Here is a 23,373-nt window from a genome sequence, read left to right on the forward strand (position 1 = left end):
GATCGCCAGTTACTGGGTTTTCGAATACCTGTCCTTGGCGTCAATTGTTTTTGATCGCCTTAGACTACTTAACTTTGAGTTTTAATTAAGCGACTCGTGTCACGGTGTTAAGTGTGTGAATCAGTGAATATTATATATTAGTCTACATAATGTTACTATTTTCATATCTTAACCACATCCTTATGATAAACAAACTGAGCACTGGATCACAGATCATATAGACATGTCCGTTTACGTCTTTGCTTTTTGTCCCTTAAAAATGGTCTTCTTATTACGGCCAGCGTTACTCGCTGTGACGAAGCGCACGTAAAACATGATAGGTGTAGTTTAAAAATTTAAAATTGCAAAATATATATTCACTTTTCTTAAAATTTTTAAAAATATTAATGCTATTCAAATTATAGTGAAATAAAACTAGAGAGTTACGATCTCACATCCAGTTCACGAATTGAATTGGTATTAAAGTCTACCGAAAATATAAATAAGGGCTGTCAATTGCGACGAATGCTCACTGTTACAGAGGTCTCTCCCCGATGTTAGCCGGTCACTACTCTTTGGTGCCTCTATATATTTTACAAGATGCAGCTATGCCGTCGATTTGGGGGGTTTCACTCAATCTCCCATTGCTGGAGCGTAGTCATCATCACCAAACATTCGGCTCCGTCATGCCAAGGCAATATTAAGAGGCAGAACCGAACCGCTTCGTGGCAGTAACAACTTGTTCAGCGCCAGCCAGTCTCATTGACTATCCATCCGCCTGGAGTCTCAGAGATCGAGCCAAATTTTGCGATCGGGGTGCCGCCTTAAGTGCGACAATTGATTATAGGCAGACAGATACACATCCGCACTTGCAAATTCATTTGCAATCAAAATTTTAGTTGTAGTAATTGTAGGAATTTATTCATTTGGCTCGGTATTAGGTAAGAGTCCATTGATTGTGCAATATCGATTTATCATTTCGTAAGGCGGTCACTTTCCAAAGTACCAGGAAGTCGCTGGCCTAAATTCGCTTTGTTCTTTTATTCGCTCTTCAATACAGGTAAATAAAATCATGCGAATAAGGGTCATCTCCATAACGAAGATCAGCGTGATTACTAAATTATTATTCAAGCTGGCGTCATAAAAGTTAATATTTGTACACTCTTAAAAAAAAAGTTCTGGCGATTTTTTTTGTTGGCACCCTAAAATTACCCCAAAATAAAGGTCGCATTCCCTTAATCCCAAAACTTTTCTAAATCGACGGGTAATTTGCCAAAGGATATTCGACCATAAAGAATAGCAAAGAAAAAATGAAAGAGAGAGAAGTCTCTCTTGTTCTTGATTTGCGCTTCACTTTATTCTCAAAAAGCACAAAGAGAGAATAATAGATGTTCTCCCTTTTCGTCGAGCTTTTGGGAATATTTTTTGTGCATTAATTGTTGTGATAACAAGAACATTACAGCAGACATGGAGGGTGGAAATGGGAGGATAATCGGCGATTATTTTTATTTTTATGGCGATTTTAAAAGGGCATTTTTATGAGTGTACTGATTGCACGGAAAGAATCTGAATGTTAATAAACAAAATCTACAATAAATTGTAAAAAAAATGATAACTCAGTAGTACCTTGCATGCCCGTAAGCGGTATTTAGTTTTCTTAACCATCTTAGTTAAATTATAATGAAAGGTATGAACGTATTTGGACTTTAATGTTGTTTAAAGTGGATATAAAATTAGATGTTCCGAATAATTTGTGAGTCGTTTCGTTTCATTTAGTATTCGCAGTTGGAAAATAGATCCCGACCGTAATCGTATGAATTTTGCAAATACGAAGAATATGGCCAGAAAGCCGAATAAAACCAGTAAAATTTGGGTTTCGATTGGAACTGGTTTGCTTACAACAACGGGCTTGGACAAGTTTATTAATTTATTATATCTTTATCAATGTAAGAGGTTTATGTAAACAGGGTGGACGATTAATCATTGAAAAATAAGTTCATAAAGCGAATGAAGTTATTTTAGGCTTCATGTGAGTTGATAATTTGTTATTTCCAAGATAAAATGGGTAATTGAAATGCTAATCTAGCCAATTGAAAACTATCTTGTTAGCCAACTAAATCTTACATTTACTGTGTGTACCTGGTAATTACACAATCTAAAGAAACTATAAACGATCTACGAAGTGTTTTCATGTACACTATTGTTATTGCATTAGAAAAGGGGTAGAACAAGGGGAATCAATGTATGGACCTTTCTTATTGTTACCAGCACAGCTCAGCCATTCTTTTAGTTTTAATCCATTCCATTAATTCATTCTTTTAGTTCTAATCTCATATGCTATTGATCACACATCAACGTGACTGATTCGTGACTACGCCAATGGACGACCACCTTGACATCTCGAGAAGGATCGTTTAATGGGACACTTGTTGTGCGATCTTATTGGAAAGATGAAGAAAAGAAGAAGAAAAGCTCATAAAATATTACGTTTGTGAAATGAAGTAATGCAATAAATAAATAAAAGCTTGTTATTGAATGGTCGGCTGCAACACTTATTTACGGAAAATATAAACCACATAAAAATAGTTTTTAGAAGGTATTAATACCATAAATATCTAAAGAAGTGCAATTAAGTGCACAACATCCAGATCTGAAACAAATATACATTAAAGGATCGATTACAATAACAATTTTTAATTGAACTACTAGTTTGTTTTAAATATTTATTTTAGTCGCATAAACGGTTTACACATGCAAAACATTTTAAGTCCAAATTCCACTACTAATTATTGTTTGTTCTTGAATTTGTTTTTATGCTTCACATTTATGCTGTTAACTTTCACACTGAATCTTATCAATAAAATAAGTATACATATATGTATATTTATAATCTTGTTAAAAAATGTTGTTTGAGCCTTCTTGGTTTTCTGGATCCACTATTGTAATCAATGAAATTTATGTTGTTTAAGCTTTCTTTTCAAGACAAATATAAGTTGTATAGTTGTACAGGCTATCGGAGCTTTCAGTTGAGGCAAAGGTATGCCCAGAGATCCAAAATCGGGTTTGAGATTTCATTGATTGAGAATAGACTTTGGTAAACGGCTTGCAACAATGGGTGGGTTTTGTGGTGAATTGTGTGTTGTTGAAAGTTTCTGGTCATGCATTTATCGATTTACGTTCCATCTAGACTTCAATGTATCTTTTCCTTTCCACGAAGTTATATAAAAAGCTGAGGAAAGCTAAAGCGGAGATTTAGTAGGTAGGAGTAGTTAAGGATATGCACACTAAAAGCAAAACCTAAGATTGAAATGAACCTACAATAAATCCGTCGAAAATACAAAAACTTAATAGACCTAGACTCTGATATAACAGACAATCGCACAGGACCACCGTACGAATATTGCAAAAATTACATAAATGTTGTGTGAGATTTGGCTAATCGAATTGCTAATTGTCCTTTTGGTCCTGGCCATTTCTTTCAGCGATAACAATCAATTTGCTATAAATAAATTCTCCTTATCTGGCAATCGCCATAAGGTAAGCGATGATAACTCTTGATTCCCAAGTTCTAGCTGCTTTGCCAAAATGTTAACTTAAACAACCAGATGCGACACATCGCTGGTGTATCCGGGCGAGTAGCGAGGGGGCAGGACACTCTGCTGGGGCCGTGTCTTGCCCAGCATGGGCATGGGCATTCCCGGCTGGTTGGTGGCCATCACCTTCGGACTCTGGCCAGGCTTGCCCAGTTCGTAGGGCCGACGGATGCGAAGCACGTCGGCCGCGTCTCCTGGCCAGGCTCTCTCCGGTCCCAATCGCTGACCGAGGCGAGGATAGCGGCGCTTGTCCACTGCCAGACTGATGGTGCCCGGGGCATGGGTGGAGTTCAAGCCCACGTTGTACTGTCGTTGCATCGCAAGGGAGGCACGAATAGTCTTTCGTTTCTGGGAAGATAAGTATTGGCCTATTGCTCTTATTAAGAATGAGTTGAGTACCTACCTCTATGGTGCCCCGCCACTTGTCCGCCGCATGTCGGGCAATGTCCAGGCGCTTCTGCTTCTTGACCTGGTGCTTCTTGTAGATGACCTCGATGATGATTAGGCCCACGCCGCCGGCAATGCCCACACCCACCAGTATGAACACTCCCGCCATGTTTTTAAGACCCAGAGTGTTGGGCGTCTTCTCGAAAAGCTCGCAGTTTTGCTGGACGTGCCCGTGGAATATCCACTGTTTGTCCAGTTTTTCCATAAACCCGCCTGAAAAAAGTCATTAGATGCCTTTCAATGATACAATGTATGTGTAACTCATACTTTCGTGGAATTCCAAGATAGCTAGCGTGACCGCATCCGTCCAGGGAGAACCCTTTTGGAGTCCAATCCCGTAACCACTTCGTCCGAACAGCTCACCGGCAGTAACCAGTTCACAATCCTTCGAGGCTTCGTACTCCAAGCGAGATGAGTCCCAGATGAAGGCCATAAGCTTGCTGTGGGTGTAATCGGACGTTATTGTTATTGCTTGTACTGTATGGATTGGGATGAAGTTCAACATGTAGGAAGAAATGTTTAAGAAACTAGAAAGATAGGGTAACTTCGTTGGCCGAAACTTCTCTTACCCAGATGCTTCAAAGGATACTATCCCTATCAAAACTATACAAAAATATCTTTTACTAATTCGTTACAAATGGCTTTTGTGCACACTTTTACATAGCGATCGGCTTATAGCTATTTTCCCGAGTATGTTCCCAAAATCCCAAAGTTCATACGGACGGACAGACAGACAGATCGAATCGCCTATTACCTATCAGTTATTTTTCAACCAATCTAGTACAACGGGTAAATACAACTACAGATATATGTAACTAATTAACTTAAACAAAATAATAGAAAAACAGTTGTATTGTAACACTTGGCAATTATTAGGTATTTTTTGAACAGACCAATGAAAATTCGATATTAATATACCCCAATTTCAAAATGATCTGCGAGGACTTCAGACATAAAGATGCTACGATATGGAAATTCAATATCGTATAAGTGCGGATAATAAGGAGGCAAAACCAACACAAACACGATACCGCTAACGATTACAAATCATATATCATATCTAATAGATCGAAACAGAGAGTGAGAGAGCAAGAGAGATAGAGAGACAGAGAAAGATAGAGACAGTGGCGATAGGTGGACTAAATCGAACTGAAGGTGGCGTATTGGAGAGTGAGTAATAGTAGTTGTATAGTTGTAGGCTGGTTCTGGAAGGTGGTGCCATGACATGCGATGCTACGCTCAGCTACGATAAGGATCGGCGGCCTGATGCAATCGTTACCCCTTCTTCACATCCTGAATAGCCTGCTCGGCGGTGGCGTAGTTATTGGCCTCCATGGTGCGGTACATGTTGGAGAGCTCCACCTGGCGACGGAAGTACATGTCCACGGAGGAGCCCTTGACGGTGGCGCAGGTTAGGTTTTCCATAGTGTTTCGCAGCCGGGCGTCATTGATGCCGCTTAGCTTGGTCTTGGGACGCTCCAGCACGAGGAAGGCGGCGAGGTTGGCGGTGTACGAGGCGACGATGATCATGGCAAATCCGGCCCATACCATACCCAGCACCCGGGCGGAGAAGCTGCGGGGCGTGCCCTCGCCTATCCCGCTGTTTAGCAGGACTCCCCAGGCAAACCACACCGCGGAGCTGAGGTTAAGGGCCTTCTCCTCGTTGCTGTCTGAGTGCGAGAGCTTGAAGCGTCCGAACGGCGAGAATCTGAGTTCGAAAATTTGGAATTGGAAACGTGTGGTTAATAGGATCCGGATCTCCAGTCCAGGCGAGGCTTAGCTGCCATTCAACCGTCCAATGCAGCAGCCCTCTACTTTGCTTCACTTTAGCTTGGGTGGGTGTTTGGGGGATGGGTTTACCCTAGGATTCACTCACCTGTCCAGCAGGTAGAGCACGAGCGCCACAACATGGACCGACACCATTACCAAGATCCATAGCGTGTTACTAAACGGCTGCAAGAAAGACACGAGAGTACTCGATCGTGACGGTTTCTTCTCGAGTATTGTAATGCCTTGGTATTTGAATGGTTTCGAGAATTCAATGTACTCGGCACGCTCCGGATTGATGGTTAGTGGTGCCACGATCATGCTAAATGGAAGTCCGTATTAGTAGAAGTCGCATGCTGGCAAATCCCGCATCGCTTACTCGGCACGTTCGTTGACCAGCTCCCCGATGAGGCCTGTCCACTCCTTGCGCAGCGTCATCGCTCCCGTGCTGTTCCGCAGGATGTAGTGCCCGAACTGCCCATCCGGCGAAAGGGCCAGGTCGTAGGTGAAGTTGATCCGCTTGGACAGCTCGATAAGCAGGTCAATGCAGTAGCCGCGACAGCAAAACTCGTTGGCTGTCGGCGGAACGGGTAAGTTTATATAAATTAACTTATGCAACTCATATTTAATAAACAAACAATTAAGAAGTATACATATTCTTCTTGTAGTCCTGTTTAATGATTTTAATGAGGGGTTGAAGCACCCACCTGTGGCATCAGAATTGTTGAACAGCGGACATGGACGCTCATCCGGCTCACAACGAAACTCATCGTCGCCCATGCGCCGCACGTAGACAAAGGGCTTTTCCTCGATGGTGAGCAGCTTTAAATGGGTGGGAATCATGATGCCCTCTGGCTTCCGGCGCTGCTTCCCCGGCCAAATGATCTCGCTGTCGTTTATCCTCATCCTCATCTTGGCCCGCATCTGTTAGTTATTTTGAAGGGATCACGTCTTGATAACTTAGAAAATACAAGAAGTAACCTACACTGTCGTAGCTGAACTTTCCAACCACGTGCTTCTTCTGCTGCTCCCGAATGTTGATCACATCATAGCCGGCGTAGATCCGATCACCATTGTCATCGAAGGCAACCTGACCCGTTTCGCCGGTGATATTACGGCTCTTGAGGTACTGAAAAAGCCGCTTGCCTGTCAGATGTTAGGGATGATATAAACTTTAAAACACCATGACCACATCAAAGTACCATAGAGATTACGAACCCGATTCCCAGTTCACAGCCGAATCGCCGCAATCCTTGGGAGCCTCAGCAATGGTCTCGTTGGAAATCATCTCCTTGATGGCCGACGCCAAAACGTAAACGCTGTCCTGTTGGTTACCAAAAATAGCACTTAGCACTTATTAAGAATCTCAGGAGCAGAAGGAGCTCTTACCCTGATGTGTCCCTTGTCACTGTGGGCGTGCTCCAGCTGGAGACCCAGCACTCCGTCCGGAGTGTTGTTGGAGAACAGCGCCTGCTCCGTCACAATCCACACGTGACCCTCTCCAGTCATATTGTATTCCCCGGCATCGCGGAAGATTACCTGGGCATCCTCCGTGCTGCGGATGAATGTGAAATACACAAAAAACCATGGAAATTATAATGTCGGAATTCCATACATGATTTGTATAGACTGGCTGGATTTGTATCGTACACTAAAGTATTCCTAAACTTCGTTCACAGGATAAGTATTTGAACATTAAATTTTATCCAATAGAAATCACAAGCTGTGCCAATTAACCACCGAACCTTTTTTTTTTGATTTGCAAATAGTTATTGTTATATCCATAGATAGACCTTAGCAAACTCTGTTTAGCATTTGCTAACCAAGAAAACATCCCACGCATAATATTCATTTAATAATAGTAATAATAAAAATATGTAAATGGATAGAACATCGTTGCCTCCTTTTGATAAAAAGCAGAAACGACCAGTTGCTTAGCCAAAGGCACTCACATGCTGGAATTTGATCTTAGTAATCTTGTGTACGCCGCTTTTCCATTGACAATAATTTACGGAGCACAACAAAAAAACTTTATTGTGAATTGACAATTGACTGAAGGGCTTCAAAATAAAACAAGACAGAACGCTACAGACGAGTTCCCCGACTATCTGATACCCGTTACTCAGCTAGTGGAAGGGAGAAGGAGAGTCTTAAACACAGTTTTTGGCGGTTTGTAGGCGTTATAGTGGGCGTGGCAGAAAGTTTTTGGCAAATCGATAGAAATTTACAAGACTAATACAAAAATGAAAAAATATCAAAACATTTTTTAAAAGTGTGGGCGTGGCAGCTTTGGGCGGTCTATGTCTGCGTCTATGTCTCTGGAGTCTGTATGCTTCATCTCAACTTTCTAGCTTTTGTAGTTCCTGAGATCACAGCGTTCATACGGACGGACAGACAGACGGACAGACGGACATGGTCATATCAACTCGGCTATTGGTCCTGATCAAGAATATATATACTTTATATGGTCGGAAACGCTTCCTTCTGCCTGTTACATACTTTTCAACGAATCTAGTATACCCTTTTACTCTACGAGTAACGGGTATAACAAGACAGAACGCTACAGTCGAGTTCCCCGACTATCTGATACCCGATACTCAGCTAGTGGAAGTGCTAAGAGAATGTTCAACACTGACTGTTTTTGGCGTTTTGTGGATTTCTAGAGAAATTTACAAGACTAACAAAAATGTGAAAAAATATGAAAATTTTTTTCATAAGTGTGGGCGTGACAACTTTGGGCGGTTTGTGGGCGTTAGACTGGGCGTAGCAACATAATTCGACAAACTTGCGCTGCGTCTGTTTCACTGAAGTCTATATGCTGAATCTCAACTTTTTAGCTTATACAGTTCCTGAGATCTCGACGTTCATACGGACGGACAGACAGACGGACAAACGGACGTACAGACGGACATGGCCTGATCGACTCGCCTAATTGTGCCTGTTACATACTTTTAAACCAATCTAATATACCCTTTTACTCTACGAGTAACGGGTAGTATTAAACAGTTATCCGAAGTAGGTAATGCGTCTGCAATGCAGCTGCAATAGTTAACTAGCATGTCTTACATATAGTTTCCATCCGATATTAAAGGTTTCCAAGGCACGTGAAATCATTTAAGACTCTTAGGATTCGAAAGCTTTTACACAAGTTTATGAATTTAATTAAGAATCGTTTCTTGGTAAAGAAAAACTATTTTCTGTGAAAGGCAACAAAATCGAACGAGATTTCTGACTCGAGTTAGAGGAACTCACCTGGCGTACATCAGGTAGACCCTGGACTGGGCGGTCTTCATGTCGATGAGGTGTTCGGTGAAGCTCTCCAGCTTGGGCTCGAACTCGACAATCAGCTCCACGGTGGCACGCACATCCACGTCGTCGTAGTAGGTCTGGGAAGTGGTCTGGAAACGACCCAGGATGGCCCGACCATCCGTGTCGGAGCTGTGGATAATGATAACCTGTCGCCAGCGGAGCAGATAACGGAACAACTTAATAAGTCAATAAATCAAATTTGGGAGCAGATTTTCGGGTGGCAGGTGCCAACTCGGAGACCCTGGAACCTACCTTCGTGTACGCAAAGTGGCTGAGCATCTCCAGCCAGACATCCGCTTGGTGGTAGTAAGGGGGCACCGTCCGCAGGAAGGAGACGTGGATGTTCTTGTCGGAGAAGGCCGCGTCCCGCGAGGAGATGCCAATGACGGGAATTGAATAGAATCCGCTTGTATAACTCACGGCCGCCGGCGACAAATCACCTGAGGTTTGCTCATGCGAAACGACTACGGCGTACACCTGCGGATGGAAAAGAAAAGGGTGCCGGGAAGTGGAAGAAGGGGACGGGGACGGGTGACGAAGTACAAAATCAGTGGAAATAAGCAATGAAGGGAGGATGCCAAAGGGAAGGACTACTGGCAATGGGTCGATGTGGGCGGAAGTGTAAATGGCGCCGAGATGTAAATGAAGGAGTGAATTGCGAATCCGCATAAACAGACATTAGTTGACTTCAAACAAATCTCTAATACATGTAAATGAATTTCCGAATCCTACAGTTTCGAAACGCACTTTTCACATCTTCCATTCCATGGAGTCAATGGCAGTTCATTTGTTTATCTGGGTAATAAAAGGTTGGCAATGGACGCGCATTTTGGGACCTGACATGATAAATTCATCCTTACATTAATGATGACAAACGATGACGCCCCGAAACAGATATTGATTTGGACCTGGTCCAGTGGGCGTGAATGGTCTGCTTAGGATGGCCACCCCAATAAACAGACGCTCATGAGAAATGTGGTATAAGATTTGAAATGTGATGGATGGAATCCTAAGATAACCAAAATGGCTGGCCAACCAGTTTGCCGGAAATTGGGTGAAAAAAGTGTTTCAGCTTTCAGTGACGCAGTTTCGATCTGATGGGTGCATTGCACTTTAAGAGCTAAAATGCTTTTTGTCATTCGGATTTTTCGGACACTCTTTGTGCATGACAGCGATAATTTATTGCACGAGAATCCAGTTTGTGAGAAGGCCTGTATGTTGAGTTGATTGATTGCACAGTGCAGTACGATTAAAACCCACATTTCATTTGAATAGATCTTTAAGTTTTTAACCAGAAGTTTGTAATCGAATAAACTAATTAATTGATATTATCTAAAAGAAGTGACCAGTGAATACTGTCTACATTCAAACTTGACAGCATTAATATTAAACAACATTATAAAGCACTAAGTTTAAAAAGACCATGAATAATAAATCTTTGACAACTTTTTTCTCTTTGGAAATGTTCAGATAAATCTCAGCTTGCTAATAGCTCGAACTTGCTAACCTGTTACATAACAACTAAAAGTAAAGTGTCATATTTATATTTCAATTTGCACATTTAAGCATTCTTTCGCTCTAAGAGTTCCAGTTGATTAGCTTATGGATATTGAAATCTGCTGGCGTAGTACCGTTCGTCATCATCCTGTTTCCGAGTCATTTCCCCTTGAATCATGGAAACGAATCGGATCAGGTCGGGTTAAATATCTACACACAGATTTTGTGTAATTAAAGCGATGGTGAGGTCGGAAATGAACAGGCAATTGCATTTGGACACCGACTTACCCGATTCTCGATTAGCTTGTCGCACACATTAAAGACCGTCTTGATAGGATTCTTATCCATGCGGATGGTCTTATCATAGTAGGTGACCTTCCGCGGCACATACTGCTGATCGAAGTTGAGGTGCTGTAGTTTGATTGGAAACAGTGATTATCGCATTTAGATATTTAGAGAATCCAGTTAGTCAATGGGCTTGCCTTTATAGTGGTGCTAAAGTGCTCCTCGCTGTCGGAATTGCTCAGTACGCCGCCAATGTTGTACGTCGAGGGATTATCCGAGGCAGTGTGCCTCTGGGCGGCATCAATTGGCGCCACCAGGAGAACAATGGTGAGCCCCAACAATGGCCAACAAAAAACAAACTCAGCGACAGCCATTTTGCGAAATTCTATAGTTTTTGGGGGAGGATAAACGAGGTGTATTGTGCGACGGTTTCAATGGTTTCTCAAGCAAACATCCAGCATTTTCTGCAGGTAAAAAAGTTGAAATACCAATATTAATGTCATTATCTTTTTTCCCATGCAGCAAGGCTATTTCTAAAATACCAGATTTTTAAAGTTACCCCAATTCAAATTTTTGTATCCGCATTGCTTAAAGAGCTTGACTTTAAATGCGCGGCATGTTATGAAGACTTTGAAGCTGCCAGATCGCGGAAAATTGAATATAAAGATCGTTGGGGTGACCATTTCATCATATAAAACCAAATATTTGTTGGAAGCCCCTGTCGCTTTATCAAAATGTCAGTAAGTAAAATTGACCAAATGTATTTCAAGATGCAGATGCGGGTAGGCTTGTCAACATTTAATAAGTAATATTTACTTCGTTTCAAAAAGCTATCTTGTTGCTGCTATGCTAACATTACGATGTTGGTACATATATGTATATAGTTTTGTGTGTTAGCAATTTTCCCTGCGCTCCCAGCTAATGTATTATCCGAATTTCAGGCACTTATTAAAACCCTTTCCTATCTATGGTACATGCAATTGACTAGCTCAAAACAATAATTCTATATATCTGTAATAACAGAGTTCAAATCCAAATTATTAACGGTAGTACTTTTCGCGCGGTCACACTAATCGATCATATGGTGAGGCGGCTTTCAAGCACTTGTTGCTCGACCGCGCTTTCAGTCGGACGTGTTTTTCCTGTGGTTTGTTCGCGTCGGTCCGTCTTATCTGCGCTGCGCTGGCACTTCGTTGGAGTGAGGGAGACGGAGGAGCTGAGCGGTACGGTACACGACGTCGCGCATGACGCGGCGCCCTGGAAAATTGCATTTTCGTACGCTTCGAGAGGGTAATTTGCCCGAAATGCTGGCCAATTTGTTGGCCTGAACGCCACGGGCGTGTGTGAGAAAAGTGCATGAAAAGTGCGTAGAAATCGTTTTGTTTGCTTGTGCTGCTGCTGCGCTGCGACTGCGCTGCTAGAGTGTGTTCCGATTGTTGACGTTTCGTATGCTGTATCTCTTTCTCGTAACCGGAATTGTTTGCCGCTGCCTCTGCCGACGTCGCTGCCCCGGCATTGTTATTGTTATTGTGTGCTGATTTTGCCGCTTTTCTTATTCTTTCTCGCTGTATTCCCACTTATTCTTATTCTCTCTCTTTTCCTCGGCTAAGTGCGCGCACTCAAGGTGAAAATATATACAGTTCTTTCGAGTGCCCGCGAGTGTTTACATTTGAATAAAATAAATATAAAGTCAAATTCGATTTATGATCGTCGTCTATTGTCGGATGATTCAATACCAATCTCAATACATTGCCGCATTTCTACAAGGGATATTTTCACAGTCTGCGGTGAGTATTGCACGACAACGATAACCTGTTGCCAATCGAGCACAGTTACTGGTTTTTCTGGTTCCCAAAGGGCTTGCCGCCCATTTAAGTAGGTCATAAGGCAGTAAGCCTATCGAGAACGAACCGATAGGCTAATTACCGCGATAGCTATTATCTATCAGTTCCGGCCTCGCTTTTCGGTTTGATTTGATTTTGATTTCGCTCATGCCTCCGCTTTCGCAGAATAATTGAAAGTATAATATCAAAGAGAAAGGGCAAGAAATCCGCTGAGATTCAATTACGTTGCAGTGGCAGTTGCAAGACGAGGCCGCTCCACAACCATTTCTTTCTTACACAAAAATAAAAATAAAGGAAAAAAATATAAATCCAACGGATTTAACATCTGCTTATCAGGGGATAGGGGCGACCCTGCACTGTGCTCTAAAACTCGGGAGATAAATATCATATTAAATATACGCACTATCAATAGATCAATCTTTAGTGTTTCATACCAGAAATAAACAACGTAAACATAACAGAAGAACCATAAACTAAATATTTTTCACTTTATAACTCCAGTCATAAACTACAAAAAATATGGGGGGCTGTGCCTAGCCTTTTTGGAATTATAATAGAGGTTGGCTAACGTAACCCAATACAAAAAAGTCAAACCAATTATCTTTCTACGTTCTATATTTAACGGGTGTTTTTTTTAGAGGTATAGAACTTTAAGTTGGCATTACTGTTCAAGATGGCGACCGATTTAACAGCTGTCAAGTGATTTATTCTCAGTTTGGTTTGGCAATTCGTCATGCGTGCTTACAAAATCCAACTCGTGCAAGAATTGAAACCAAACGATCATCAAGCAAGGCGTAGATTCGTCGAATGGGCCCAAAACGAGATTGCTGTTGTTCCCGATTTTTCATAAGCCTCCAAGATCTTGTGATTTAACACCGCTAGACTACTTTTTGTGGGGCTATGTAAAGTCATTGGTCTATGCGGATAAGCCACAAACGCTAAACCATTTGGAAGACAACATTCGCCGTGTTATTGCCGATATAGCCAAATATGTTGGAAAAAGTCATTGCAAATTGGACGTCCAGATTGGACTACATCCGAGCCAGCCGTGGCGGTCATATGCCAGAAATCATATTTAAAATGTAATGCCACAAGATTATCTTTCATGTCAATAAAATTCATGTCAATCGAATAATCCATCGTTGTTTTATTGCAATTTAAAGTTCTATACCTCTAAAAAAAACACCCTATATTAATTTTCGGCAGAAAAAGTGGTAAATTTTCCCACAGTGCACTGGATATGCTTTTCAAAATAGCATACTTACAGAACTGTATTTTGGGATTCACATTTGTACATGTTACTTAGCCAAGCTAAATAAATCCCTAACTAAATCCGTCATAACTACCCAAGTTCCAATGTTGATTTCAACTAAAACATTTCTATATACCTAATGCTTAAAAAATTGTTTTGTGGTGATTAGGGTTGCTTGTTGTTATACGAAAACTGTTTAAATGAATTTATTTAAGAAATATATAGACAATGACTAAGCAATATAGTCATACTTTTAATTTGCATTTGTTCATAGTAATATCACTGTTTTATACCCGTCACTCGGTGGTAAAGAGTGGTATACCGGAGTCGTTGCAAAATATGTAACAGGCAGAAGGAAACGTTTTATATAGGGTTTTGAAGGTTTTTTTTAGTTTGGTTTGGCAATACACGATCAATAGGTCAACAGCTGAGCAGCGATACCAAATAGTTGAATTTTATTTCGAAAATCAGAAGTAATCAGAAGTAGAATCGCAAATATTTGGGTCTCAAGCCATACAAAATTCAGCTTTATGCTTGAAAAAGTGGTCGAAAAACTCACGTGGTGGTCGTTTGCCCGAAGTTATATTCAAACATTAATGCCATCGAATTATCTTTGTAACAAAAAAATCTGCTCTCTACCGTAACCTGTGAATTTTTTTTTCAATTTTAAAACATAAAGCTCCGAAAAAAAAAGAGAGAATGCGACTAGAGCATTACGCTATGAGTAACGGGTATAAACACCCTGTATATTCTTGATCAAGCCGTTAACGTGTTCGTTCCTCTGGACGTCCATATGAATGTCAAGATTTCAGGAATTATAAAAGCTAGAAAGTTACGATTCTAGTGACTGATTATGATGTGCGTGTTTGATTCATAAACACTTAGATTTTAGATTTTTTTTTTAATTACTCAATTTTTATACCCGCAGATTAAAAGGGTATACTAGATTCGTTGACAGGTATGTAACAGACAGAAAGAAGCGTTTCCGACCATATAATGTATATTCTTGATCAGGATCAAAGCTGAGTCGATCTGGCCATGTCCGTCAGTCCGTCCGGCCAAAACTGCCGCGCCCACACTTTTGAAAATTATTTGATATTTTTCACTTTTTGCCACGCCTACTTTAACGCCCATAAACCGCCAAAAACTGTAAGGGCTGAATTCTCTCCTACGCACTTCCACTAGCTTAGTAACGGGTATCAGATAGTCGGGGAACAACAGCGTTCTCTCTTGTTTTCAGTTTCTATAGATATGCGAACAACATTTTAAAATTTCTCTCTCTTAGTCCACTAGCTGAGTGTATCTGCATTAGAGGAATCGACCTAGCGTCGATATTTCCTCTCAGTGCACACATCATGCTTGCAGCCAGAGAAAGATAGAGAGGGAGAGAACAAAAGATGCTGACTGGACGGCGAGTGTTTCATTAAGCGCCACATTGTTGTTTGTGTTGACTGGACATGTGCCGGTCGATAGAGTGAGACGCAAGACGGGGGTTCCAAGTGGAGGGTCAACAAATTGGACATGTTGAGCATGCTGCATAGGTTGATTTTCATTTAACTGCCTGGGTTAAAAATATTGCCTTATATGGCAAAAGTGCTATTTGGCCACATATTTTTTTTGGAATTGGCACTTGGGTTCTTCTGGGTTTTCATGTAATCATGATTGGGTTAATGGTTAAATTATTTTCACAGTATATATATATAATATATGCATTGTCCAACAAATTACTAAAAACTTTCTTATAAAAGTGGAGGGACAAATAGGTAGTAAGTTTCGTTTATTAAAGATAACTAGTCAATTAAGAAGTAATTTGCAAGTTGTTTGATCAACAGGCTAGAAAATCTACATATTCCCATTTTGAAACGCTAGTGCGCAACAGTATTTAATTATTGTTTATTTTTTTGGGCAGTTATTAAATAAGAAAGTTGGCACTTAGCTATATCCTCTTTAATAACAAGCACCTAAAATGAAATCAATCATTATTTGAAAACCTAAAAAATGTGCAGAATGATTTTGTTATTCATATGAAGTTGAAACCCCTGTTTTAACTCACTTTAAACAAAATATGCAAAGCCAACTTGGCTGCAATTAAAAAGAGTGTTTGTGTTCGGATGCAGAGGTCGGGTGTTATCAATGAAGCGGACTGAATGAGGAGCAGAGTGCTGTCATCAGCGCCAGTCGAGTGTCAGTGTGTGCCTGTGTATCTGTGTGCTGCAGGTTTTTTTCTGCCCAGGTGAGCCGAGGTCTCTTAGCTTTTCAATTGCTTTGAGCCACCAGACAGGGCCCAGACCTTTAATGAAAGGCCGAATTGCTGAAAAGGACGTTCAGCACGTGTGCCCTGCTCCTCATTACTCATGATAAATGATTCTTAAAGGATTCTTACTTTACCCCCACCCCACTTCCCCGTTCGTCTGCTCTCATATTCTATTAATCCCCATAAATAGTTTATTAGACCTCCACAGTTTCAAAGCTTCCAGCATCCATATGGCTGAACAGCGCACCAAATTTCCCAAAGGAAATGTGCTGCTCTCTGTTTTGTTGAAGCTAACACAATTCCCAAATGAAACATTTAATATATACTATCAGCTACGTGTAAAATAAATCGTATATATCTCATCAGACACGGGTTATACTTTCGACAAGGTTTCTTATGAATTTCACACTTCGATTTGCTTGCCATTCGAATTTTTGCACGTCCATTGATACAGCAGGTATAAGGGTATTTGCGATGTAACGTCGCCATTTTAAATGTAATTGAATTTAGTATTTGCTTTATAAATTAACGATTAGAATTAAAACATTAGTTGTTACATATACAAGGAACGTGAAAACTAGCGAAAGGTTCTCAACTTATGTAAATCGAAATATTTAGCAATATAACCAGGCAGATTACTGGTTCTGTGGGATTTATAGGTTAAGTATTGCATGTTTATTGCAGTTACATGCAGAAACTATAACACCTTACGATTTGAAAGGGCATTCTAACTTCTGCAGAGCCTCAGTGAGAATTTCCCTCGTGAGAATTTTCCATGTAAGATTTTCCATCGTTTGTTCAACTATTTAACATAGCGAACGTGCTACGGCCGGCATTTTATTCAATTTTCGTGTTGGTGCAGCGTGTGCGGGGATTGCAGATTGCGGGCTGGTGTGGTGCTGGTGCATAGGGATTTGTGTGAGGAGGAGGACGGAGCATTTGGGGGAACCGGGGGCGGGGGCGGTGGCTTCACCAGCTCCAGTGTAATTCGAACTGGCAAGCTCGGCGGCGGCTCGCATTTGATCATGCCTCGTTGAAATACTTGCAGTGGTTATCGAACTTGGGATCCAGCGACACGCAGGTAGCGGTTCCAAGCAGCAAAAGTTACCAATGAACATGCAACCACAATAGGGGTTCAGATTGTTTGACTCCGCCGTAAAGCGGTTAGAGCTCAATTGGGACTATATTGATCGGTTCGCCGAGCGAATGGCCGAGTAATTTCTCCCGCTGGCCAATTCAAGATAATTTAATTTGCCCTCCGTAGACGGGAATTGTTTTATGTGCGATCCGACAGGCAGAAAAACTCTCCAAGGACTCGACCGCAGACAAAAGCTTCGATAAAAAGGTCCAAAACTTTGAACCAAACTCTGTCGCCCTTAGCCCTTCGCCCGATTCGTTCGCATTCACGCCCTGTTTCTATGACCTTTATCCCTTTAGCTCCTGCCCATGCCAATTCAGTCCTGCCACTTTCCCATTTAACGGGAAACCCATCTGAGCCAATAAGCAAGTCATAGAAGTCCCTTCTCCGCCTGGCAGCTCCGACATTCGTGGCCCATTGTGTGCGATTCCCATTTTATATTTTGTGTACTTTGCAGCATTTCTTCGTAGGCAATTTTCGGGGGCATTTTTCACACACGAATTGCCAAACAGATGTACGAATTCCACCCTGCTCTACTGGGTCCCAATCCGTCGAAAAGATGACAGTCCGGAATTGGGGAGAGGTGGGGGCAAAGCGTGATTGGACCTTTCAATGCACGATTTCAAGCATTGCACATTGATGTTGCTCACTACCCCGAATTTCCCATTCGGGTAATCGTTGGTAAGGTGCCTAATGCCCAACAATTCGATGGGCTTGAAAAACTATTTCGATTTAGGACAAAGGAAAGGATTCAAGAAATATTCTTATTTGCTCAACGGACTTTCGAGTTCTTTGGGAGTATTTATATCTCGCTTATAAGGATGAGGTTTAGATGTAAGATGTATCCTATCAAATACCCCTTATATTAATAAGATACTTAAGCAATTTTTCAAGAAATAACTTTGTTCAATATACATTTACCGTATATATTATATTAGATTATCTTACGGTAACGAATTACCATACTAGGTAGGTGTCATTTATATATTTATAACTAATTGACAAAAATAGGATAATTATAATGAGTACAAAGTCAATTATTAGAGTGAATATCTTGAAATCTTTAATCAAAAATTAAACAAGTATAGGGAAAGTTTTCTCTCCACCTCAACTATAGTCGTAATCGTAAATGGGGTCCCTCTCTGTGGTGGTCACATTAGTCTCTATAAGACGGAGCTGCACCTTATCCATAAGGGGGGCAAAAGCATACACACTTAAGATGAATATGAGGAACCCCGTGATGATGAGCAGGACGCAAACGACGACGGAACACACGATACACTGGGCTGTCTGGACGGAATCCATGACAAAATGGCGCGACCACGCCTCAATTGGCAGTGCCGCCACACTAAAAACTACTTGGGGTCGTATGTTGACTTTAGGTCTTGTCCTAATACACATTGCTTTAATTTACCACCGTGGATGTTCATCCCGCATATCCATTTCTTCAGTCCTTGCCTTTGTTGAGGCAAGTAGTTAATGGGTGGCTATGGCGAGTTAAGTTATGCAAACACTTTGTGTGCCACTCCTTCGGGATGCTTTGCTTTCTCTATTCTTTTTGCGCGCACACACACTCACACAAAGAGGAAACTTTTATCACACGCACACGGTACGAACTTTTATCTCTTTCTTTCGCTCTTTTCACTGGCAATTTTCGGTTGTGTTAAACTGGGTAGAACTAGCGTTAATTCCGTTATTTCTGTTAATTTCGATTCTCTGACAATTTTCGCCCAGGCTGAGCTTTCCGTATCGGATTTCACTGGCCCAGCATCAAATTTCGCGTACGTACCGTGGCACCAGACAGCAAGAGCTGTGTTGCCTACTTTTCGACGCTCGCTCAATGCTTCGCGTGGCTTTTTCGCTTTTCCTTCCTAGCTTTTCCGGGACTGCAAAGGACAACGTGGCGCTTTGCGCGCTGCTCGACTACTGAAAAGACGCCTAGGCTCCCCCAAAAATCCTTAACTTTTGGGCTTTAAGCTCCCCGAGTGAGCTTTCCAAGCTGGTGCAAAGCTGAGCCACGCCTGCGCAGTCTCATGTAAACAAACACTCTGCCAGGAGAGCGGCTCTCTGCCTCTGTCTCCCTCTGTCTCGCAGCTGTTTGGCGCCGATTGCGGTCAGCTGACTGCCACCGCCCGCTGCGCCGCTGCTACGAAACCAGCACCGACATCGACGTCTGCATCTGTTTGCATGCCAACCACTTGTGGCTGTTTGCCGCGTTGTTTGGCTTTTCCCACGCATGTGACTGAGTCCAAGCTTTTCCTATTTGTTTGACCGTTAGACGCTGATTTACGCACCGGTTAGTCGGTTAACTGATGGCTTTTAGAGCCGTTTGCAATCGTCTGACTGGCTTAAATCGCCCAAAATGACAGGCCGATAGCGAACAATCCTCGTAAGACAATAAATGTGACTACGAAAGTGAGCTAGGTCAGTCCGTTGGCAATAAAATTATAATGGGCAAACTGAAAAAAAAACAAGAGAGAACGCTATAGTCGAGTTCCCCGACTATCTGATACCCGTTACTCAGCTAGTGGAAGTGCGAAGGAGTGTCTTCAACTCTGACAGTTTTTGGCGGTTTGTGGGCGTTGGAGTGGGCGTGGAAAAATTTTTTTTGGCAAATCGATAGAAATTTACAAGACTAATACAAAAATGAAAAAATATCAAAACATTTTTCAAAAGTGTGGGCGTGGCAGATTTGTGCGTTTTGTGGGCGTTAGAGTGGGCGTGGCAAAAAGTGTTTTTGCAAATCGATAGAAATTTACAAGACTAATACAAAAATGAAAAAATATCAAAACATTTTTCAAAAGTGTGGGCGTGGCAGATTTGTGCGTTTTGTGGGCGTTAGAGTGGGCGTGGCAAAAAGTGTTTTTGCAAATCGATAGAAATTTACAAGACCAATATAAAAATGAAAAAATATCAAAACATTTTTCAAAAGTGTGGGCGTGGCAGTTTTGGGCGGTTTGTGGGCGTTAGAGTGGGCGTGGCAACATGAATTGACAAACTTGCGCTGCGTCTATGTCTTTGGAGTCTGTATGCCTAATCTAAACTTTCTAGCTTTTGTAGTTCCTGAGATCTCAGCGTTCATACGGACGGACAGACAGACAGACGGACGGACAGACGGACAGACGGACGGACAGACGGACATGGCCAGATCGACTAGACTATTGATCCTGATCAAGAATATATATACTTTATATGGTCGGAAACGCTTCCTTCTGCCTGTTACATACTTTTTAACGAATCTAGTATACAATTTTACTCTACGAGTAACGGGTATAAAAAATTAATGTCATTACATGAGGTGTAAGGATAAGTTATTTTTACGCAGCAGCTTAGACTTATAGATAATACACGATATTTGGTCGGGCATTATACTCGTAAACTTGTGTGGTTATAAGTGGTATTTAATCTGAAGAAAACATAATAACCTAAAACTAACTTAGCAGGCTCACTTTTATTTTGTGTTAATAACCAACGCATTAGCTTTGGCAGACCGAATCCCTTTACTGCCAGGCCAAACTCATCTAAATAAAACAAATTTTAAGAAATGCTCGCATAGCTACCCAAACGATGTATTGTTGGAGCCCAGTTTTCGTTGGAGCTGAAAGCGAAAGCCGCACCGACGACCTTAACCTGGTGGAGAAATCGCAATAATGCGCTTTTCCAAAAAGGGAAATCAAATCTGCACATGCCAAAGCCAAATATGCACAACCCATGTTAAGCAGATGCACTCAAGTGGAGGCACAAAGAAGGGTTTATCAAATGTCCCACTACTAACCCAGCTAATTCGCAGCGCTGATGCGTAAAGCATGTCGAAAGGGCGCGGAAGGGGTTGGCCTAAGGAGAAGCCATAGCCATGAATGAAAAGAAAAGTTGAGCGAAAGTGAACCGGATTCCACTTGAAATGAGAGCGGAAAAGAGGAAAAGCGGAAAAGCTTCTGCAAGCTCAGGGCCAGCTTTTTGGTCTGATTGCGGCGAGCTTGGGCCAACATTTTCGCTCCAGCGCTCGGTGTTCGCAGACCGTTTTCGTTTCTCAAAGAATCGCACCCAGAATCCCCAAAATTAATCATCCCAGCTTGCTATTTATTAAAGCTCCACGTTTTCTTTTGTTTACAAGATGTCCGTCCAAACATTAAAAAGAGAGTGTAAGTGCTTGTTGGCCACTTGGTGATTGGTGAGGATGAAAATGTGCACCTGGAAAAACAAAACTCACGGAAACCTGGCTGTCCCAGCTTCCGCAAATATAAAAAGAAAACGAAAAATAGGCAAAATACCTCGCACATACTGAGGGCCCTGTGTGTGTATCCACATTTTGAGTGTGATTTTGTTTAATTTGATTAAAGCGCTTGTTGTCCTATAAGTTTCGAGTAAATTCGATTTAATTGCCGAGCACCCGTGGTCAATGGCGGGCCACGGATTTGGTTTATTGTGATTAAAACGTAATTGCTTTGTTGGCAAACAGATTATGGCGTCATCCGTAGAATGTGAAAATCCTCCGCTCCCCAAGAATCAATTCATTGAAATGGCTGACGAGGTGGCACAGCCGCCTCCCTTTCATCCGAATTCCATGGTCCTTGTCGTAAAAGGTGGAGGTTCTTGTTTCCTGCCTTCGCTCAGCTGCTTCCTTCCATCACTACTAACGAGATCATATTTGAGCAGATGGGTGTGCCACGCTGTTCTGACAGCCGGATAACGTTGAAGTTATAAATTTCTCATTTCCTCAGGATAAGTAGTGTTTTTGGCAGAATTCTCGAGGTTGTAATCCCTGTCTTAACTGAAGCTTGGGACGGAATTTCGGTAATTGTTATGTCAATCAATCTAATAACCTGGGACCACACAGCAATCAAATGGGTTCTTCCCTCAAGCATGTGTTCTGCTCATTAGTATGCTCATAAAGTTTCCACATAAACCGATCGAATCACCAGAGACCAATATATTGAAACAATAACAGCTGAGGAATAAATAACTCAGTAGTTGCAATATTCCAGAAAGAAGATAGGCGGCCCAGAAATAAACAAATAAATAAACTTCAATCGGCATTTAAATCATCTTAAATTAAAAGATTAAATAATCAGTATAACAATTTTTATTTAACATATACATATATGTCATATATATGACGAGTTTGACTATTGATCCTGATTAATAATAGCATATAGCTTTATATAGTCGAATACGGTTCCTTCTGTCTGTTACAAACTTTTCAACAAATCTAGTATACCCTTTTACTCTACGAGTAACGGGTATAAATATCTTAATTTCTCAAATGTTTTCTAAGCTCAAAGTTATATGCTTTGCTTCCATGTAACTTGTCAAACAATGAAAGCATTTTTTTCATTTAATATTCAAAAGTACATTCGTATTTGTTGCTCCCATTCGCGGTACAACCATTATAGAAAGACAGCAAAGAGGAAATAATAAATAAAATCGTCAAATGTGACAAATTTCGTGGGTACACCCAGAACCTTCAGGAGTAATGTTTATTGGAAGTATTAGGCAGTCGACTTGATATCTCGGCGAGTGAAAATATTGCCCATAGGGTGGGCAGGGTGTCCCACAATATACAGTAATCTCAGGTGATTTACCGACTTTTTATACATTTTCCCTATAAACTATTAGTTCCTGTAACTTTGTTTCACTTTTTATATTTTCATTTTCCCGTCACTTCTTTCATTTTAAATTCAAAGTAGTTAAAAATGGCTAATAATTGGTCTAATTAATGATCTACTGGAATTGGATTATTTTTGAAAATACTTATGAACTCTACTTGGATTCCTCTCTGACAGCACGGTGCGTGTCGTCAGTACGTAAACCAATAGGCATCGCTTTCTAATTCCCATATAGACCTTAAATGACTAATTGGCAAATAAATTACGTAATCTAATTTTATAAACTATAACTATTTTTACATTACATATGTTTTATCTTTAGAGCGCTCTTTATTTTCTCCCTAAATGAAAACGAACTCACGTTGATTTTTTCCTTTGCCAAACCCCGCAGGACCTAACGAG

General features: G+C 41.3%; 2 protein-coding genes across 8 annotated transcripts; both read right to left on the minus strand.

Annotated features, from left to right (window-relative positions):
• Positions 1-2,700: 2,700 nt before the first annotated feature.
• On the minus strand, positions 2,701-19,273 carry LOC120454256 (glutamate [NMDA] receptor subunit 1). Of its 4 annotated transcripts, none has more exons than XM_039639386.2 (15): positions 19,155-19,273; positions 11,075-11,341; positions 10,881-11,003; positions 9,348-9,572; positions 9,039-9,241; positions 7,176-7,341; positions 7,005-7,110; positions 6,772-6,932; positions 6,494-6,710; positions 6,166-6,361; positions 5,896-6,108; positions 5,299-5,727; positions 4,287-4,459; positions 3,976-4,232; positions 2,701-3,920 (listed from the first exon to the last, which is right to left on the minus strand). In XM_039639386.2, the coding sequence occupies exons 2-15, from the start codon at positions 11,249-11,251 to the stop codon at positions 3,573-3,575; spliced, it is 2,994 nt and encodes a 997-aa protein (XP_039495320.1). In that variant the 5' UTR covers positions 11,252-11,341; positions 19,155-19,273; the 3' UTR covers positions 2,701-3,572. The 4 variants fall into 4 exon arrangements, with proteins under 4 accessions (XP_039495320.1, XP_039495319.1, XP_039495321.1 ...); XM_039639385.2 differs by lacking the exon at positions 19,155-19,273 and adding an exon at positions 18,780-18,898; XM_039639387.2 differs by lacking the exon at positions 19,155-19,273 and adding an exon at positions 14,533-14,778.
• On the minus strand, positions 18,305-18,923 carry LOC120454258. 4 transcript variants are annotated; one of them, XM_039639393.2, is made up of 2 exons: positions 18,783-18,923; positions 18,305-18,720 (listed from the first exon to the last, which is right to left on the minus strand). In XM_039639393.2, exons 1-2 carry the CDS (start codon positions 18,793-18,795, stop codon positions 18,473-18,475), a joined length of 261 nt encoding a protein of 86 aa, XP_039495327.1. In that variant the 5' UTR covers positions 18,796-18,923; the 3' UTR covers positions 18,305-18,472. The 4 variants fall into 4 exon arrangements, with proteins under 4 accessions (XP_039495327.1, XP_039495324.1, XP_039495323.1 ...); XM_039639390.2 differs by having other exon boundaries at positions 18,780-18,918; XM_039639389.2 differs by having other exon boundaries at positions 18,305-18,723; positions 18,780-18,915.
• Positions 19,274-23,373: the final 4,100 nt, after the last annotated feature.

Source organism: Drosophila santomea, chromosome 3R (assembly GCF_016746245.2).
Source record: "Drosophila santomea strain STO CAGO 1482 chromosome 3R, Prin_Dsan_1.1, whole genome shotgun sequence".
NCBI lineage: Eukaryota > Metazoa > Arthropoda > Insecta > Diptera > Drosophilidae > Drosophila > Drosophila santomea.